The sequence below is a fragment of the Peromyscus leucopus genome, chromosome 1 (genome assembly GCF_004664715.2).
Source record: "Peromyscus leucopus breed LL Stock chromosome 1, UCI_PerLeu_2.1, whole genome shotgun sequence".
Classification (NCBI taxonomy): domain Eukaryota; kingdom Metazoa; phylum Chordata; class Mammalia; order Rodentia; family Cricetidae; genus Peromyscus; species Peromyscus leucopus.
In genome coordinates this window covers 155,528,779-155,547,362 of record NC_051063.1, presented here as the reverse complement: position 1 = coordinate 155,547,362, position 18,584 = coordinate 155,528,779, and the positions used below count along the sequence as shown (strand labels likewise).

The following is an 18,584-nucleotide window of genomic DNA, read 5'->3' as shown; positions in this document are numbered from 1 at the left end:
CACCAGTGGCTGGAACTGCAGGCATGTGTCACTATCTGGATCAACGTGTCTTTAACAATTAAATGTCATCTAGTATATTATAGGAAGCATATTCCATATAGATAGAGACTATGGTGGTTTGAAATTAGCCTAGATTAAATTCACTCCATTAAGTTTCATAAGAAAAGAAAATATTGGGTCTGAGAATAGTATTTGTAAAAATATTTTGGGCTGTTGATGTTAATTGCACTTCAGGAAAGTATCAACGCATTGGAATTCAAATAAAACTGTGGCTTTTCGATAACATCTTGGAGGAAAAGAAAAGTGCAGATGACTCTAAGGCATGTATCTGTACTCAGAGATTTTCTAGAGCAGAAGTCAGCAGACTTCCCACAGGGGGCTAGGAACAGTGTTAACTTCGTGAGTCGCCTGGCCTTTGTGGAAAGTACCAGACTCCCCCTTAGGACATGTAAGCGAAGTGGCTGATCCAACAAACAGGAGGACTCTGAGTCACACAGAGATCTGTAGATACAGTCCCAAGTCCTGTAACGTTTTCTTTCTCATAACATTGGGAAGGCTTCTTTTTAGTTGAGTTGTCATAAGGGTAATTTTCAACTCTTTACTCCAGGGTTCCATGTAAGGAACTGAGATAAAATATGATGTTTCATAATTTATCGCATTGTATCAGTCTTTACCAAGTGTAATATTCAATTTGTTGTCATTGTGATTCATCACATAAAGTTGATTTCATGTAGAGTACTCCATTTTCACACAAAATATTGGTTATTATCTCTGTTGGAAAAATACTAGTGAATAATAGTATGCGGAGATAATAATTTTAAATTAATAATGTTAGTATTTAGGATTTAAACATTACTTATATTATCATTGATGTAACTTTTAGGCATGAGCAGCTGTCCAGGGACTAATTTAATTCAGCACAATGCATGATAGTCCCCAAAGTAGCACCTAAGGTTGGATGCTCAGCCCTGACAAACCCGATGAAATGTAATAATTTTGTACAACTGAATAACTGGCAATTCTTAAAAATAATGGCATTGGTTGTGGGCTGGAGAGCTGGCTCAGTAGTTAAGAACACTGGCAGCTCTTGCAGAGAGACCTGTTCCCCATTCTAGGCATCCATGTGGCAGTTCACCACCATCTGTAACTCTCCTTCTAGGTAAACTTCTGACCTCCACAGGCACCAGGCACACACGTTGTGCACAAACACTCATGCAGGCAAAACACTCATTTACATTAAATAAAATGAGTGAATAAATAAATGCGCAAGCATTGGCTGAAATGAAAACAGTCGCAAACCCACGGCAAACAGATTTTCTTAAAGGCTCATGTCCTCTTCACCCCTGGAAGATGCAGTGTGATTGGTGGGACACTGGGCAGTAATCCGACACCTTGCAGCCTGCCACAGAGGGTGCAGACCAAACACCTCTGTCAATGGCCAAGCAGATTCTTTAATCTGTGTTTGTGTAATGTGGTGGAGACTTGTATTATGCCATTAACTTTATTAATAACGATTAAAGTGTGTTGCTGGATATAAGTACTTATAAAACCGATATAAACAAGATTTGACTTCCAATGCCAAGAAGGACTTTTAAGATCACCGCTTAGAAATTGTGAGTAAATGTGTCACTTCATTTATTTTTGCAACAGGGAGGAGATAGTACTTTTTGAAATGATGTTTAATGATGTCTGGCATCCTTCCCCCTTCAGTGTAACATAATTGCCCTGAACAGTTTTCAGCTGAGTGAGTGGGCATCTGTGTTCAACAGTTTGAAACGGAAGGATGCCGTGGACAGATGCTACACATCTTCATCAACATGTCCCACAGGAGCCTCCATACTGTGCACACTCAATGAGACAAAAGTCACAACAGGCAACTTTATTTTTAGAATTTGAATCAAAAATCAAGAAAAATAAATAAACGGTGCCAAGTCTCTATTATGTTAGTACACAAAATAAACAAAAAGTACATTAACATTTATCATGGGATCCGTTAAATGTATCCGCAAATGATCTGACGAGGGGAAGGTGATTTACAACACGGAGACTCAACAACCATTGACTGAAATGCACGGCACGGCAGGCATCTAGACTAGATCAGCAAGGATGAGCAAAGTGGCAGAGGTCACCCAAACACCGTCCTCGGATGGAGACTTTGGTAATTGACTGTGGTTAAAAAAAAAAAAATAAGCTCCTCTTCCTCCTCAGGTTGGATGGTCGTTTTGTCCATTTTTATCCTGTGATGAGTCCATTTAAAATACTTCAGTTATTTTCAAGACACTCCAGATCCACAGAGCAGCAGACTCTCCCATTCTGTGCAAAGAGAAGACAAGTGTCAGCCACTGAAACAGAACACACAGTGATGAGCAGTGTGCCGTCTATGTTCACAACAGCTGAACAGAGGCTACGCTTCAAGAATGGAAAGAGCGTATCCAGCTTGGAAAGGAAGCAGGCATGGCAGGCACGATCTTCCTGGTGACTCTTGGCTGAGGCTTTGCTACCAGACCCATTTCCTGTCCCGCCAGCACTCAATCTATGCTCTAGGTACGCTCCGACAACCCAGATTTTCACAATTTATTTGCTAAACTTATTCCCCAAACATATTTTACAAATATAAATATCTCAAAGGAAACAATTAGCCATTTCAGAAACTAATGGAAAATATCAGTAAGATTAAAGGCAAATCCAAAATAGATTCCGCGAATGTGCCCACATCCAGGGTAAACACGACTGCTCACCTCATTAAGATTAGGGAGGAGGAGGGGGAGTTTAGGTGAATAAATTCAGGGAAGTTTATTAAAATTCAATTCCATAAATTAATATAAATATGCCTTTGTAATTCCCTTTAATGAATCTCAATCCTGACATTAAAAAGGGATTGGATGCTCTCTGCCCCCATCTGCAATGGATCACACAGTTCTTCTCCAGCCTCCCTCCAGTCATCCCCTTCTCCAAGCCCCCACCCCACTCCAGCAGGCAGCCAGGCAATCCAGTGAGGTAACTGCCTAGCTCCACTGGGGCTCACTGAAGAGCTCCACTTCCCCTTCATCTCTTGCAAATCCAATCCCCCAGTCCCATTCCCAGCTCTGTGGCAGGTCACCTGCTGCAGCCTCCCCATCCTCTCTGCCCCCAACAACAGATCATGCAGAACTTCTCCCCCAGCCTTCCTTCCCATTCATTCTTTAGTCCCAGCCCCCAACTCTAGAAGGCAGTCCCCAAGAGCCCATAGGTCAACTACAGATTTTCACTCTCCCTTCTCTTTTCCAAATTAAGTCACCCAATCTCATCTCCAACTCTGTAGGAGAACACCTGCCATGATTCCCCCACCTCTCTGACCACCTGCTGTGATCACCTCCTCTCTGACCACCTGCCATGATTCCCCTCCTCTCTGACCACCTGTTGTGATCCCTGCTCCTCTCTGACCACCTGCTGTGATCACCTCCTCTCTGACCACCTGCTGTGATCCCCTCCTCTCTGACCACCTGCTGTGATCACCTCCTCTCTGACCACCTGCTGTGATCACCTCCTCTCTGACCACCTGCTGTGATCACCTCCTCTCTGACCACCTGCTGTGATCCCTGCTCCTCTCTGACCACCTGCTGTGATCCCTGCTCCTCTCTGACCACCTGCTGTGATCACCTCCTCTCTGACCACCTGCTGTGATCACCTCCTCTCTGACCACCTGCTGTGATCACCTCCTCTCCACCACCTGCTGTGATCCCTGCTCCTCTCTGACCACCTGCTGTGATCCCCTCCTCTCTGACCACCTGCTGTGATCACCTCCTCTCCACCACCTGCTGTGATCCCTGCTCCTCTCTGACCACCTGCTGTGATCACCTCCTCTCCACCACCTGCTGTGATCCCCTCCTCTCTGACCACCTGCTGTGATCACCTCCTCTCTGACCACCTGCTGTGATCACCTCCTCTCTGACCACCTGCTGTGATCACCTCCTCTCTGACCACCTGCTGTGATCCCTGCTCCTCTCTGACCACCTGCTGTGATCACCTCCTCTCTGACCACCTGCTGTGATCACCTCCTCTCTGACCACCTGCTGTGATCCCTGCTCCTCTCTGACCACCTGCTGTGATCCCTGCTCCTCTCTGACCACCTGCTGTGATCACCTCCTCTCTGACCACCTGCTGTGATCACCTCCTCTCCACCACCTGCTGTGATCACCTCCTCTCTGACCACCTGCTGTGATCACCTCCTCTCTGACCACCTGCTGTGATCCCTGCTCCTCTCTGACCACCTGCTGTGATCACCTCCTCTCTGACCACCTGCTGTGATCACCCTGCTCTCTGACCACCTGCTGTGATCCCTGCTCCTCTCTGACCACCTGCTGTGATCACCTCCTCTCTGACCACCTGCTGTGATCCTCTCTGACCACCTGCTGTGATCCCCCACCTCTCCACAACCTGCTGTGATCCTCTCCTCTCTGACCACCTGCTGTGATCCTCTCTGACCACCTGCTGTGATCACCTCCTCTCTGACCACCTGCTGTGATCCCCTCCTCTCTGACCACCTGCTGTGATCACCTCCTCTCTGACCACCTGCTGTGATCACCTCCTCTCCACCACCTGCTGTGATCACCTCCTCTCCACCACCTGCTGTGATCCCTGCTCCTCTCTGACCACCTGCTGTGATCCCTGCTCCTCTCTGACCACCTGCTGTGATCACCTCCTCTCTGACCACCTGCTGTGATCACCTCCTCTCCACCACCTGCTGTGATCCCTGCTCCTCTCTGACCACCTGCTGTGATCCCCTCCTCTCTGACCACCTGCTGTGATCACCTCCTCTCCACCACCTGCTGTGATCCCTGCTCCTCTCTGACCACCTGCTGTGATCACCTCCTCTCCACCACCTGCTGTGATCCCCTCCTCTCTGACCACCTGCTGTGATCACCTCCTCTCTGACCACCTGCTGTGATCACCTCCTCTCTGACCACCTGCTGTGATCACCTCCTCTCTGACCACCTGCTGTGATCACCTCCTCTCTGACCACCTGCTGTGATCACCTCCTCTCTGACCACCTGCTGTGATCCCTGCTCCTCTCTGACCACCTGCTGTGATCCCTGCTCCTCTCTGACCACCTGCTGTGATCACCTCCTCTCTGACCACCTGCTGTGATCACCTCCTCTCCACCACCTGCTGTGATCACCTCCTCTCTGACCACCTGCTGTGATCACCTCCTCTCTGACCACCTGCTGTGATCCCTGCTCCTCTCTGACCACCTGCTGTGATCACCTCCTCTCTGACCACCTGCTGTGATCACCCTGCTCTCTGACCACCTGCTGTGATCCCTGCTCCTCTCTGACCACCTGCTGTGATCACCTCCTCTCTGACCACCTGCTGTGATCACCTCCTCTCTGACCACCTGCTGTGATCCCCTCCTCTCTGACCACCTGCTGTGATCCTCTCTGACCACCTGCTGTGATCCCCCACCTCTCCACCACCTGCTGTGATCCTCTCCTCTCTGACCACCTGCTGTGATCCTCTCTGACCACCTGCTGTGATCACCTCCTCTCTGACCACCTGCTGTGATCACCCTGCTCTCTGACCACCTGCTGTGATCCCTGCTCCTCTCTGACCACCTGCTGTGATCACCTCCTCTCTGACCACCTGCTGTGATCACCTCCTCTCCACCACCTGCTGTGATCACCTCCTCTCTGACCACCTGCTGTGATCCCTGCTCCTCTCTGACCACCTGCTGTGATCACCTCCTCTCTGACCACCTGCTGTGATCCCTGCTCCTCTCTGACCACCTGCTGTGATCCCTGCTCCTCTCTGACCACCTGCTGTGATCACCTCCTCTCTGACCACCTGCTGTGATCACCTCCTCTCCACCACCTGCTGTGATCACCTCCTCTCTGACCACCTGCTGTGATCACCTCCTCTCTGACCACCTGCTGTGATCCCTGCTCCTCTCTGACCACCTGCTGTGATCACCTCCTCTCTGACCACCTGCTGTGATCACCCTGCTCTCTGACCACCTGCTGTGATCACCTCCTCTCCACCACCTGCTGTGATCACCTCCTCTCTGACCACCTGCTGTGATCACCTCCTCTCCACCACCTGCTGTGATCCCTGCTCCTCTCTGACCACCTGCTGTGATCCCCTCCTCTCTGACCACCTGCTGTGATCACCTCCTCTCCACCACCTGCTGTGATCCCTGCTCCTCTCTGACCACCTGCTGTGATCACCTCCTCTCCACCACCTGCTGTGATCCCCTCCTCTCTGACCACCTGCTGTGATCACCTCCTCTCTGACCACCTGCTGTGATCACCTCCTCTCTGACCACCTGCTGTGATCACCTCCTCTCTGACCACCTGCTGTGATCCCCTCCTCTCTGACCACCTGCTGTGATCCTCTCTGACCACCTGCTGTGATCCCCCACCTCTCCACCCCCTGCTGTGATCCTCTCCTCTCTGACCACCTGCTGTGATCCTCTCTGACCACCTGCTGTGATCACCTCCTCTCTGACCACCTGCTGTGATCACCCTGCTCTCTGACCACCTGCTGTGATCCCTGCTCCTCTCTGACCACCTGCTTTGATCACCTCCTCTCTGACCACCTGCTGTGATCACCTCCTCTCCACCACCTGCTGTGATCACCTCCTCTCTGACCACCTGCTGTGATCACCTCCTCTCTGACCACCTGCTGTGATCCCTGCTCCTCTCTGACCACCTGCTGTGATCACCTCCTCTCTGACCACCTGCTGTGATCCCTGCTCCTCTCTGACCACCTGCTGTGATCCCTGCTCCTCTCTGACCACCTGCTGTGATCACCTCCTCTCTGACCACCTGCTGTGATCCTCTCTGACCACCTGCTGTGATCCCCCACCTCTCCACCACCTGCTGTGATCCTCTCCTCTCTGACCACCTGCTGTGATCCTCTCTGACCACCTGCTGTGATCCCCTCCTCTCTGACCACCTGCTGTGATCACCTCCTCTCTGACCACCTGCTGTGATCACCTCCTCTCTGACCACCTGCTGTGATCACCTCCTCTCTGACCACCTGCTGTGGTGCCCCCTCCTCTCTGCTCCCATCTCCAGCAGATCACTCAGATCTTCTCCTCTGACTTTCCTCTCCAATCATCCCTCTGTCTCAGTACCCAGCTCTAGAAGACATTCCCTTGGAGCCCTCTTGCCAAGCCTTCCAGAGAATCAAGTAGGTCAGCAGAGTAGGTAGTGATATTCAGATCTTCATTCTCCTTTCCTCCAAATCAAATCCCCCAGTCTCATCCCCATATATGTAGCAGAGCATCTGATGTGGCCTTTTCTTACTCTCTGTCTCCATTCCCAGAGACTAGGCAGATCCTGGTGGAAGAGCCTGCTTTCTTCTCTCCTGTGGATCCCCTCTGTGGATCATCTCTATTCCCAAGTGTCAGCACCCAATAACTAGGGATACAGTGTACCCAAACCCCAGGGGACACACTTGGCAGTATTCTAATAGCATTCCCTACCAGCTCACACACAGCCACTACACCCACCTAGGAACCAGAGAGGACAACATAAATCAAGGAACAAACACACACCGAACAAAGACAAGACCAGATACCAGCACCTAGATTTACTGTCATCTCAAACCCAGATGCCTAGATGTCCAGCATAGTAACAAAATCCACAACATCAAGGACAATGTGTCACCACTAGAGCACAGTAATCCTACTACAGTATGCCCTAAGAAATGAAAAAAAGGGGCTTAAAATAGAATTTATGAATATGAATTTCTTTAAGTAGGAAATGAATATATCTATTAAGGAAATCTATGAAAATACAAGCAAACCATGAAAGGAAGTGAGTATAACAGTTCCAGACCTGAATGTGAAAACAGAATCAATAAGAAAACCTATCTGAGGGAAACATGAAAATACAAACTTTAGGAACTTGATCAAGGACCTCGGAGGCAAGCCTCATCAACAGAATACAAGAGATGGATGAGGACTCTCAGGCACTGAAGACAAGACAGAAGAAATGGACACCGAGGTCAAAGAGTTGCTTGGAGCAAAAGGTCATTTGAGTATACAGCAGGTGACAACCAGTGTTCAAAAGGTCAACCTCTCAGAACCAAGAGTTGGTGGTGGAAACCATCATGTAAGGTGTTTTGGAATTATTGCCTTTTGAATGTATTAGCTGTTTCCTGCAGTGAATTCCTTATGTGCTGTTGTATCTTTCCCGTTTGATTCTTTTTTCCAAGAACTTTTAACAGTGTACTTGATCACTTATTGGATAAAACATTGGATAACTGGATCCCCCAGCTATGTGTAAAAAATAGTCACACAGTCAAAACCTGTTTCTCACAACCAGATTTTTGTTCCTTTTTCCAAGTTAAATGTACAGGTCTGCTTCCTTGCAATTATCTTCATTGGCAGGTATTTGGTCGGTGTTTAGTGTTCAGGCAAAATAATCTCATTTGAGACATTCTCAGACACCCAAGGACATAGAATTACAACATGTCTGAAATTGTTGATTCACAGTCTTTAGATAGATAGGGAACAAGTGTGCCCTGGGCTCACCCCACCACCAGATAGGAAAGTGCTGCCCCAAGCTAACCTGGAATTGACAAATTTTCAACTCCTTTTATTGTCACCTTGGTTTGTTAATCAGCTTATTATCTAACCACACTTAGGAATGCAATATTACACATGGATTCCCCCCTTTCCCCTTTTAGATTTCCCTAACTGATTCAAGGTCTCTCTCTCTCTCTTTAGACCCTTTCCCTTTAAGTTCATTGAGGGTTTTACAAGTCACCCCCTCCTTGAATTATAAAGAAAGCCTGAGAGTCATTGCCTGATGTAAACCCTTGTCTGTTTTATGACCCTGAAAGAATTCAAGCCTTGTGACCTTGCTTTGGCCAGAGAATTGCTGATTATATGTATATAAAAACTGGAAACCTCAGAGACTCAGGATAGAACTAAATTAGAACAAAGAGAGAACAACAGAGAGATCAGAGAATGAACTTATTTAGAACAATAAAGTGAATAACTGAGAGAGCACGATGTGCGCTGATTCTTTTGATATCCTTAAGACTAGATACCCTCTGCTTGTAAGCACCTTCCCCTGACTCTGGGAGAAAACCCCTTGGGGCAGGTCCCTGAAGGGTTTTCAATAAAGGAAGATGTTAAATCTAAAAAACTCCAGACAGAAAACATCTAAGACATTTGTGACAGTATGAAAAGACCAAATCTAAGAATAATAAGAATACAGGAAGGAAAAAAACCGGGGTCAAAGGCATAGAAAATATTTTCAACAAAATCATTGAAGAAAATTTCCCTAGCCTAAAGAATGAGGTGCCAATCAAGGTACAAGAAGCACAGGGAACACCAAATATATTTGATCAGAAAAGAAAGTTTCCTTGGCACATAATAATCAAAGCTCTGAAGGTATAGAACAAAGAAAGAATATTAAAAGCTGCATGAGAAAAAGACATTAAAGCCAGGCCTATTAGAATAACACCTGACTTCTCAATGGAGACTCTAAGAGCCACAAGGACCTTCTTCAGACTTTAAGAGACACAGACACCAGACCAGACTACTATACCCACTAAAACTTTGAATCATAAGATAAGGAAAAAGACATTCCAAGATAAAGCCAAACTTAAGCAGTATCCATCTACAAGTCCAGCCCTACAGAAGACACTGAAGGGAAAATTTCAACCTGAAGAGGATAACCACACCCAGGAAAACAGAAAATCAGAAGAGAAGAAAACCACCACCACCACACACACACACCACCACCAACAACAACCACAACAACAAAATAACAGGAATCCGCAAACATTGCTTGTTGATAACTCTCAACATCAATGGTCTCTAATAAAAAGACACAGACTAAGAAAATGGATGTGAAAACAGGATTCACCCTTCTGCTATATCCAATAAACACCTTAACATGAAGGATAGACATCACCTCAGGGTAAAAGGATGGAAAAAGATATTCCAAGCAAGTGGACTTAAGAAGATTATAACCAGATTAATATTTAACAAAATAGACTTTAAACCAAAACTAGTCAGAAGAGATGAAGAAGAACACTATATACTCATCAAAGGAAAAATTCACCAAGAGGACACTGAGATTCTTAATGTCTATGGACCAAACACAAGGATACTCAAGTTTGTAAAAGAAACACTACTATAGCTTAAATCACATATTAACCCTCACACACTGATAATCAGAGACTTAAATATACCACTCTTGCCAATAAACAGGTCATCCACATAAAAACTAGACAGAGAAATGATGGAGCTAACTGATATTATAAACAAAATGGACCTAACAGATATTTTCAGAATGTTTCATCCAAGTACTCACAAAAATACCTCTTCTCAGCAGCTCAGGGAACTTTCTCCAAAACTGACCACACACTTGGACAAAAAGCATGTCTCAACAGATAAGAGAAAGTTAAAATAACACCCTGCATCCTATCTGACAACCATAGTTCAAAGGGGAATATGAACAACACAAAGCTTACAAACTGATAGAAACTGAACAACTCATTACTGAATGAAAAAAAAAAATGGATCAGGACAGAAATTAAGAAAGAAATTTAAAACTTTTTAGAATTGAATGATAAAGAAAAAACAATATACCCAAAATTATGGGACATATAAAGGTGGTTCTAAAAGGCAATTTCATAGCATTAAGTGTCTACAAAAAAAGAAAGGAAAGATTTCATACTAGTAACTTAACAGCACACCTGAAAGTTCTAGAGTAAAAAGAAGAAATCACAACCAAAAGGAATAGATAGCAGAAAATAATCAAACTCAGGGCTGTAATCAATAAAATAGAAACAACAACAAAACAACACAAAGAATCAATGAAACAAAAAGTTGGTTCTCAGAGAAAATCAATAAGATTGATGAGCCTTTAGCCAAATTATTTAAAAGACAGAGAAGATTCAGATTAATAAAATCTGAAATGCAAATTGGGTCATAACAACAGACACCAAAGAAATCCAGAGAATCACAGGACATACTTTAATAACCTATACCCCACCAAATTGGAAAAATCTAAAAGAAATGGATACATTTCTCAATATATACCACCTACCAAAGCTAAATCAAGATCAGATAAGCAATTTAAACAGATATATAACCCCTAGTAAAATAGAAACAGTAATTAAGTCTCTCAACCAGAAAAAAAAAGCCCAAGGCCAGATGGTTTTAGCCCAGAAATCTATCAGACTTTCAAAGAAGAGTTAACAGCAGCACTCTTCAAATTAATCCACAAAATAAAAACAGAAGGAACACTGCCCAACTGATTTAATGAGGCCATAGTCACCCTTACACTCTCCCTTATGAACATAGATGCAAAAATACTCAATAAAACACTTGCAAACCAAATCAACGACACATCAAAAAGATCATCCACCATGATCTTCATTCCAGAGATACAGGGATGGATCAACATAAAAATCAATAAATGTAATCCACCCCATAAATAAACTGAAAAAAGGGGCATGATCATCTCAATAGATGCAGAAGAGGACTTTTACAAAAATAAAATATCCCTTTACGATAAAAATAAAGGAGAAAGATTAGAGATACAAGGAACATAGGTCAACATGATAAAGGCAATTTACAGCAAGTCTACAGCCAACAGAAGCTTAAATGGAGAGAAACTCAAAACAATTCCACGAATTAGTAACAAGACAAGGCTGTCCACTCTCTCTATACCAATTCAATATAGTACTTGAAGGCTTAGATAGAGCAATGAGACAACTGAAGATCAAAGGGATACAAATTGGAAAGGAAGAAGTCAAAGGACTTTGATTTGCTAATGATGTGATATTATATTTAAGTGACCCTAAAAAATTCTACCAGGGAACTCTTAGCACTTTCAGCAAAATATCTGGATATAAAAATTAACTCATGAGCCGGGCGGTGGTGGCGCACGCCTTTAATCCCAGCACTCGGGAGGCAGAGCCAGGCGGATCTCTGTGAGTTCGAGGCCAGTCTGGGCTACCAAGTGAGTTCCAGGAAAGGCGCAAAGCTACACAGAGAAACCCTGTCTCGAAAAACCAAAAAAAAAAAAAAAAAAAAAAAAAAAAAAATTAACTCATGAAAAATCAATAGCCTTTCTATATACAAATGACAAATGAGAAAGAAATCTGGGACACAAAACCTGTCGAATAGTTTCATAATATACAATACCTTGTGGTAACTCTTAACCAAGCAAGTGAAAGACTTGTGTGATACAATCTTCAAGACATTGAAGAAAGAAATTGAAGATATAAGAAGATGGAGAGATCTGCAAAACTCATGAATCAGTGGGATTAATATAGCAAAAATGGCCATTCTACCAAAAGCAATCTACAAATTCAGTGCAATCCCCATCAAAATTCCAGCCCAATTCTTCTCAGATCTTGAACAGACAATTTTCAGCTTCATATGTAAATACAAAAAGAAAAGAAGCCAGGATAGCTGAAACAATTAATAAAAGAGCTGTGGGGGTATCACTGTCCCCAATTTCAAGTTGTACTACAAAGCTATAACAATTAAAACTGCATGGCATTGGCACAAAAAATAGACACAATATTCAATGGAATTGAAGACCCAGATATAAATTCACACACCTATGAACAATTGATTTTCATTTTAAAAGAAAAAAAAAGGGGCCAGAAAATACACACTGGAAAAAAGACAGCATCTTCAACAAATGGTACTTGTCAAACTGATTGGCAGCATGTAGAAGAATACAAAGAGATCCTAATGTATTACCCTGCACAAAACTCAGTGCCAAATGGATCAAAAACCTCAATGTAAAACCAGATACACTGAACCTGAAAGAAGGGGACTTGGGAAATGATCTTGAAATCATTAGTCCAGAAGAAGACTTTCTGAATGGAACCCCATTAGCACAACACTAAGATCACCAATTAATAAATGGGACCTTACAAGACTGAAAAATTTTTGTAAGGCAAAAGACACTGTTATTCAGACAAAGCAGCTGCCTACAGAATGGGAAAAGATCTTACCAACTCCACATCTGATAGAAGACTAATATCCAAATACATAAAGAACCCCAAAAACTGGATATAAAAAATAAACCCCAAATAATCCAATAAAATGGGGCACAGATCTAAACAAATAATTCTCAATAGAGGAAATTGAAATGATTGAGAAATACAAATAAATGTTCAAAATCCTTAGTCATCAGGGAGATGCAAATCAAAACTACTTTGAGATTCCATATTATGCATGTCAGATCATTATGCAAGTGTTAGCACATGCTAGCACAGATGTGAAGTAAGGGGAACACTCATCCATTGCTGACTGTACAAACTGTATAGCAACTATGAAAATCAATATGGCAGTTCCTCAGAAAGATATGAATCTATCTACCTCAAGATCCAGCTATACCTAATTCTCAAGCATATACTCAAAGGACACTTCAACCTACCACAGAAGCAATTGCTCAACCATGTTTGTTGCTGCTCTCTTTATAAATATTCACAAATTTGAACCAACCTAGATGTCCCTTAACAGAAGAATAAATAAAGAAAATGTGGAACATTTACACAATGGAGTACTGTGTAGTCATTAAAAAAATAGCATGAAATTTTCAAACAAATGCATGGACCTAGAAAACAATCATTCTGAGTGAGGTATCCCAGACCCAGAAGGACAAATATGGCATGTATTTCCTTATAGTAGATATTAGGTGTTAAATCAATGGGAACCAATCTATTATCCATAGAGGTTAAGTATAGAGCAAGAGACTAGGTGGGAGGAATAGATCTCCTTGGGAAGGGGAAATAAAATATATAGTTGTGGAAGGAGGAGGTGGGAGACTAGAACAGAAGGATGGAATAGGTAGGGAAGGAGTAGGTGAGGGGACAGCTAAAATGCAGGGCCATTTCATGGGTCATGTTGTAACCTAATATAGTAGAAGTTCCCTAAAATATATACATATGAGATCTAAATGATGTACTGGAGAAGACAGAGTTCTACCGGGACATCTGTCACCAAATGAAACTTCCAGTACTGGAATTAGGTTACATCTAATTGAGTTGTTTGTCAAAGGGGTTCCATGGGAATCCCCAAACAATGTAGGGTATTGCTAAGGCTATAGTTTTCTCTCCACAAACTGATGGCAAACCCCATTGCTGAGACAACACATACACATCTTATTGAACATGGAGAAGTTGAGCTGGTACCTACATAGACCATATATCCTATGTGCTACTGGCTTTGGTACAGGAAGGTACTCTATGAGCTACCAAAGGATAAATGTGGACACTGACCCAGCTATAAACCCTTCTATCTACAATGATGTCCTGCCCACAAAACATGCTAGGGCAATGCCGGTGCGAAGCCGTGGGAGTGACCAACCAGTATCAAATTTGACTTAAGACCCACTCTGTAAGATACATTCCATACCAGACACTGTTTGAGTGACCAAAAGCCTGAGACTAGATAGCCCAGGAACCTAGGGCAGAACCAAATACTACTGTTCTAGAGAAAAATAATGTAACAATAAAATGACTACTAATGACATTCTGTGCATTTTTTTAGCAATCATCAGAGAAGCTTCCTCCTACAGCATATGGGGGGAAAATGAGACCCATAGTGAGACACTATGCAGAGGTGAGAGACCTCAGAACACTCAACCTTAAATAGGATATCTCTATCAAATTCCTTCCCCTCAGGTTCAGAGAGCCTTCCAGAAGATGAGACAGAAAGAGTGTAAGGGCCAGAGGAGATAGAGGACACCAAACAAACAAGGACTTCAAAATACAACAGGATTGACACACACAAACTCACTGAGACGGAGGTAGCAGGCATAGGGACTGCACAGAACTGAAAGGAGAAGTGTACACATGTGCCCACCCCTAACTCAGAAGCTATCTCCAACTGATAACACTCACAAATGCAAATTTAGTTTTCTCCAAGGGAGTGTCACCTAAGAAACAAATATTCTTAAGGGTATGCCCCATGGCCAGCAGAAAATGAACTCAATGGCATCTCTGCAGGTTCCTTGTCTCATAATGTCATGTCAGAGCTTTTTGTCTTTTTTAATTTTAGTTTTTATTTTATTTTAATTTTTTACTCTACTTCTGTGGGATGTCATTCTGTATGCTATGAATACATGTTGCACTGATTGGTTGATAAACAAAATGCTGATTGGCCAGTAGCCAAGCAGGAAGTATAGGCAGGGCAAAGAGACGAGGAGAATTCTGGGAAGAGACAGGCTGAGTCAGGACACACCAGCCAGACACAGAGGAATCAAGATGACAAGGCAGAACTGAGAAAAGGTACCAAGCCACATGGCTAAACATAGATAAGAATTATGGGTTAATTTAAGTGTAAGAGCTAGTCAGTAATAAGCCTGAGCTAATGGCCAAGCAGTTATAATTAATATAAGCTTCTGAGTAATTATTTTATAAGCAGGCTGTGGGACTATGGGAGGCCTGGCAGAACTGGAGAAATCTTCCAACTACATTTAGCATACCAATAGTGGGGCTCTCAAATTTCCATAAAGCCTAAAAGAATTAAAAAAGGGCTTATAAACACAAAATAATGGATCGGAAACCAGCTTTCTACTAAATGACTCATGCAGGTTGAGATATAGAAACATCAAGGTACAGAGATGCTATGGCAAGCTACAGTATGGCAGGGTCATGGCATATGGGCTTGAGTGCAGCATGGTGGATTTCTGCCACTGTACACAATGGCGTCTGCAAGCCACATGGAATGGTGCATGGTGGATATAGCTTTTGCTAGTACAGACAAAAAAGAAAAGGAATTAAGAAAAGTTTTTTGGGCTACACACTACTGGATGAGAGCATAGATCTACTGCTTCACAGAATCAGTGATGAGCATGGTTCCCCCAGAGGTGGTGGTAAATGTAGTTCCGCCATGTTGGAAAGCTGAGGTGGGCAGAGGCAGCAGCCAAAGCTGCCATTTCAGTCCTAGTCATGCTGCAGTTTAAAGCAATAGATTCACAATAAGACAGATTGAGATGGAATAAACCCTAAACAGTTTACAATGTGTGTAAAAATGTATATAGGCTTGAATGAGAGAGGAAAAAGAACATAGACAGTTATATAAAGAAATAGAAAGTTTTAAAAAATAAAATATTTAAAGAGAAAGTAAAAGTAATGTAAAAAATAAGCTATGTAAAGATGGAAATCACACAGAGAGTCTGGATTATATTGTCTTTGGGATTTTTAACTGCAGAGAAACATTTGATTATAAAGGCTACTCAGTTAAACCAATATGTATATTTTAATAGTATCTTGACTTCATATTTATGTCTAAGGATATGTTGTTTTGGAAAGGAGGCTCTGCTTTTGTTTCTATAGGAAGCAAGAGGCTATGGATTTGTTCCAAGTTAAGATGGATCAGATTTGATCAAGCCACACCTCCTGAACCTTAACAAATGGTACCTATCAACAAAGGTTATAGCCAATCTTCCCAGGACTTGACCATTATCTCAAATTTTCTCAGGATCCTCATAAGACTACCAGCACCCCCTACTAGAAAGCAGTCTAGAACACTATACCCACATTCCCAAAATGGATTATGGATATTTGTCTTTGTTAGAGATTAGTTACAAATTGTTATTGGTCATATCTTTCTAGAAGAAAAAAAAAGGGATAGGATACAGATATGATAGGATGAAAGGGTAGATTATTGAACTTACATTTAAAGAGCGGCAACTTGTTTAAAAATGTTTTACATCGTTATGGATTTTAGTTTATTGATACAAATTTAAAATTAATTTTGTTATACTGTATGTGTATTTCTACTCTTGTTTAAAGTATTTTGTTTATGCAGCTCATTTGAAATTGTAGTGTATAGTTGAGAAATATAGATTAATAATTAGTCATCTATGATAATCAAACTTAAAGTCATGTTAGTTAAGTTTTCTAGACATATTTCAACTAAGTAAGTAATCTTCAAACACTTCAAAGACCTACAGAATATGGCATTTAAAATGTTTTAAAAACTTAGACTTTCCTAGACAATGAGACAGGTCTGCTCCCGGCAGCACTGATTTACTTCAAAGAGGAGGATGGACATCGAAGACACTCCATATGGAGTTTCTCTTCTTCTTGGCAAAAATAGTCATTTGGATAAGAAACTGTTCTTGCTTAGACTGCTTAACAAAATGTTGTATAAACTGGACATGCAGGACACATAGAAAGTTGACCACTGAACTTTGCAAGATGAGATGATCCTTCACGTTCCTGCTTCACAGAAAAAAATGTTAGACATTCTATAGGACACAGGGAGAAGTGACTGAGAGACTCTAGGCCTATTGGCTAAAGAAGGATGCCCCAACATTGCAGAGGAGCTTTGGGTAACTGTCTAGGCAGCCAGCTGTCTCTGTCATTTCCAGAATTTTGGAAGCTGCGTATAATGCATTTCCTGTTTACTTAAGTAATATTATATTCTTCTGGAGTCTTTGATGTAGTTGAAGACTAGATAGTTATAATTTTGCTTGGTTATGATAAAAGATAAATTAGATATAAAACTTTAGACTCACAAGTATAGGATAGATAAAATATTTTCCTTAATTTTGCCAAATACAAATAGACTAGATATTATAACTATAATTATTGCTTGATAGCTGTTTTGTTATAAGTAATTTTACTATGTTAAAGTTAAAACCTTCATTTTTGATTAGACAGAAAAGGAGAAAAGCTGTAGGATGCTGTTCTATACGCTGTGAATATGTGTTGCTCTGATTGGTTGATAAATAAAGCCCTGATTGGCCAGTAGCCAGGAAGTATTGGTGGGGCAAAGAGATGAGGAGAATTCTGGGAAGAGGAAGGCTGAGTTAGGAGTCACCAGCCAGACATAGAGGAAGCAAGATGACAAAGCAGAACTGAGAAAAGGTATGAAGCCACATGGCTAAACATAGATAAGAAATATGGGTTAATTTAAGTGTAAGAGCTAGTCAATAATGAGCCTGAGCTAATGGCTGAGCAGTTATAATTAATATAAACTTCTGAGTGATTATTTTATAAGCAGGCTGTGGGACTATAGGGAGTCTGGCGGAACCAGAGAAATCTTCCTACTACACTCTACACATATTTTATATACATATTGTAGCTTTCAGTTTTATGATTTTACAGGATTCCTTTGTATAAATGAATAGGCCTTTACATTTATGGAAGTTTCTTGTGCCTTTTCTGGGACTCTTTTCCTTCTGTTTATTTCATCTTATTCCAACATGTTCATTTTATCTTATCCTATTCTGTTTTTGTTTATTACTATCCCTTAGATTCCTGTTTGTTTTCTAAGGAGAGACAGGAAGGGTGTGTATCTAGATGGAAGAGGAGGTGGGAATGATCTGGGAGAAGTAGAGGGAGGGGAAACTATAATCAGGATATAGTGTTTAAAAAAAAACCCCTCTATTTTCAATAAAATAAAAGGAGGAATAAAATCTTGTTTGTGGTGGGCAAAAGTCCAGATGTGATCATGGGTCTTTTGATATAGGATGCTTGACATTTTTTTTTCTACTGGAGCTTCATCTTAAGATAGTACATTCTAGCTGGGTGGTGATGGCACATACCTTTAATCCCAGCACTCAGGAGGCAGAGCAGGCAGATCTCTGTGAGTTCGAGGCCAGCCT

At 42.4% G+C, this 18,584-nt stretch overlaps 1 protein-coding gene across 2 annotated transcripts in view; it reads right to left on the bottom strand.

Moving 5' to 3' along the window:
• Positions 1–1,864: 1,864 nt before the first annotated feature.
• The window catches only part of Nell1 (neural EGFL like 1), an 850,988-nt gene continuing 834,268 nt past the window's right edge, over positions 1,865–18,584 (bottom strand). For both annotated transcript variants that reach the window (XM_028880172.2, XM_037199200.1), the window contains one exon: positions 1,865–2,313. In XM_028880172.2, coding sequence (XP_028736005.1) covers positions 2,263–2,313 — 51 coding nt within the window. In that variant the 3' untranslated portion in view covers positions 1,865–2,262. The remainder of the gene's footprint in view (positions 2,314–18,584) is intronic.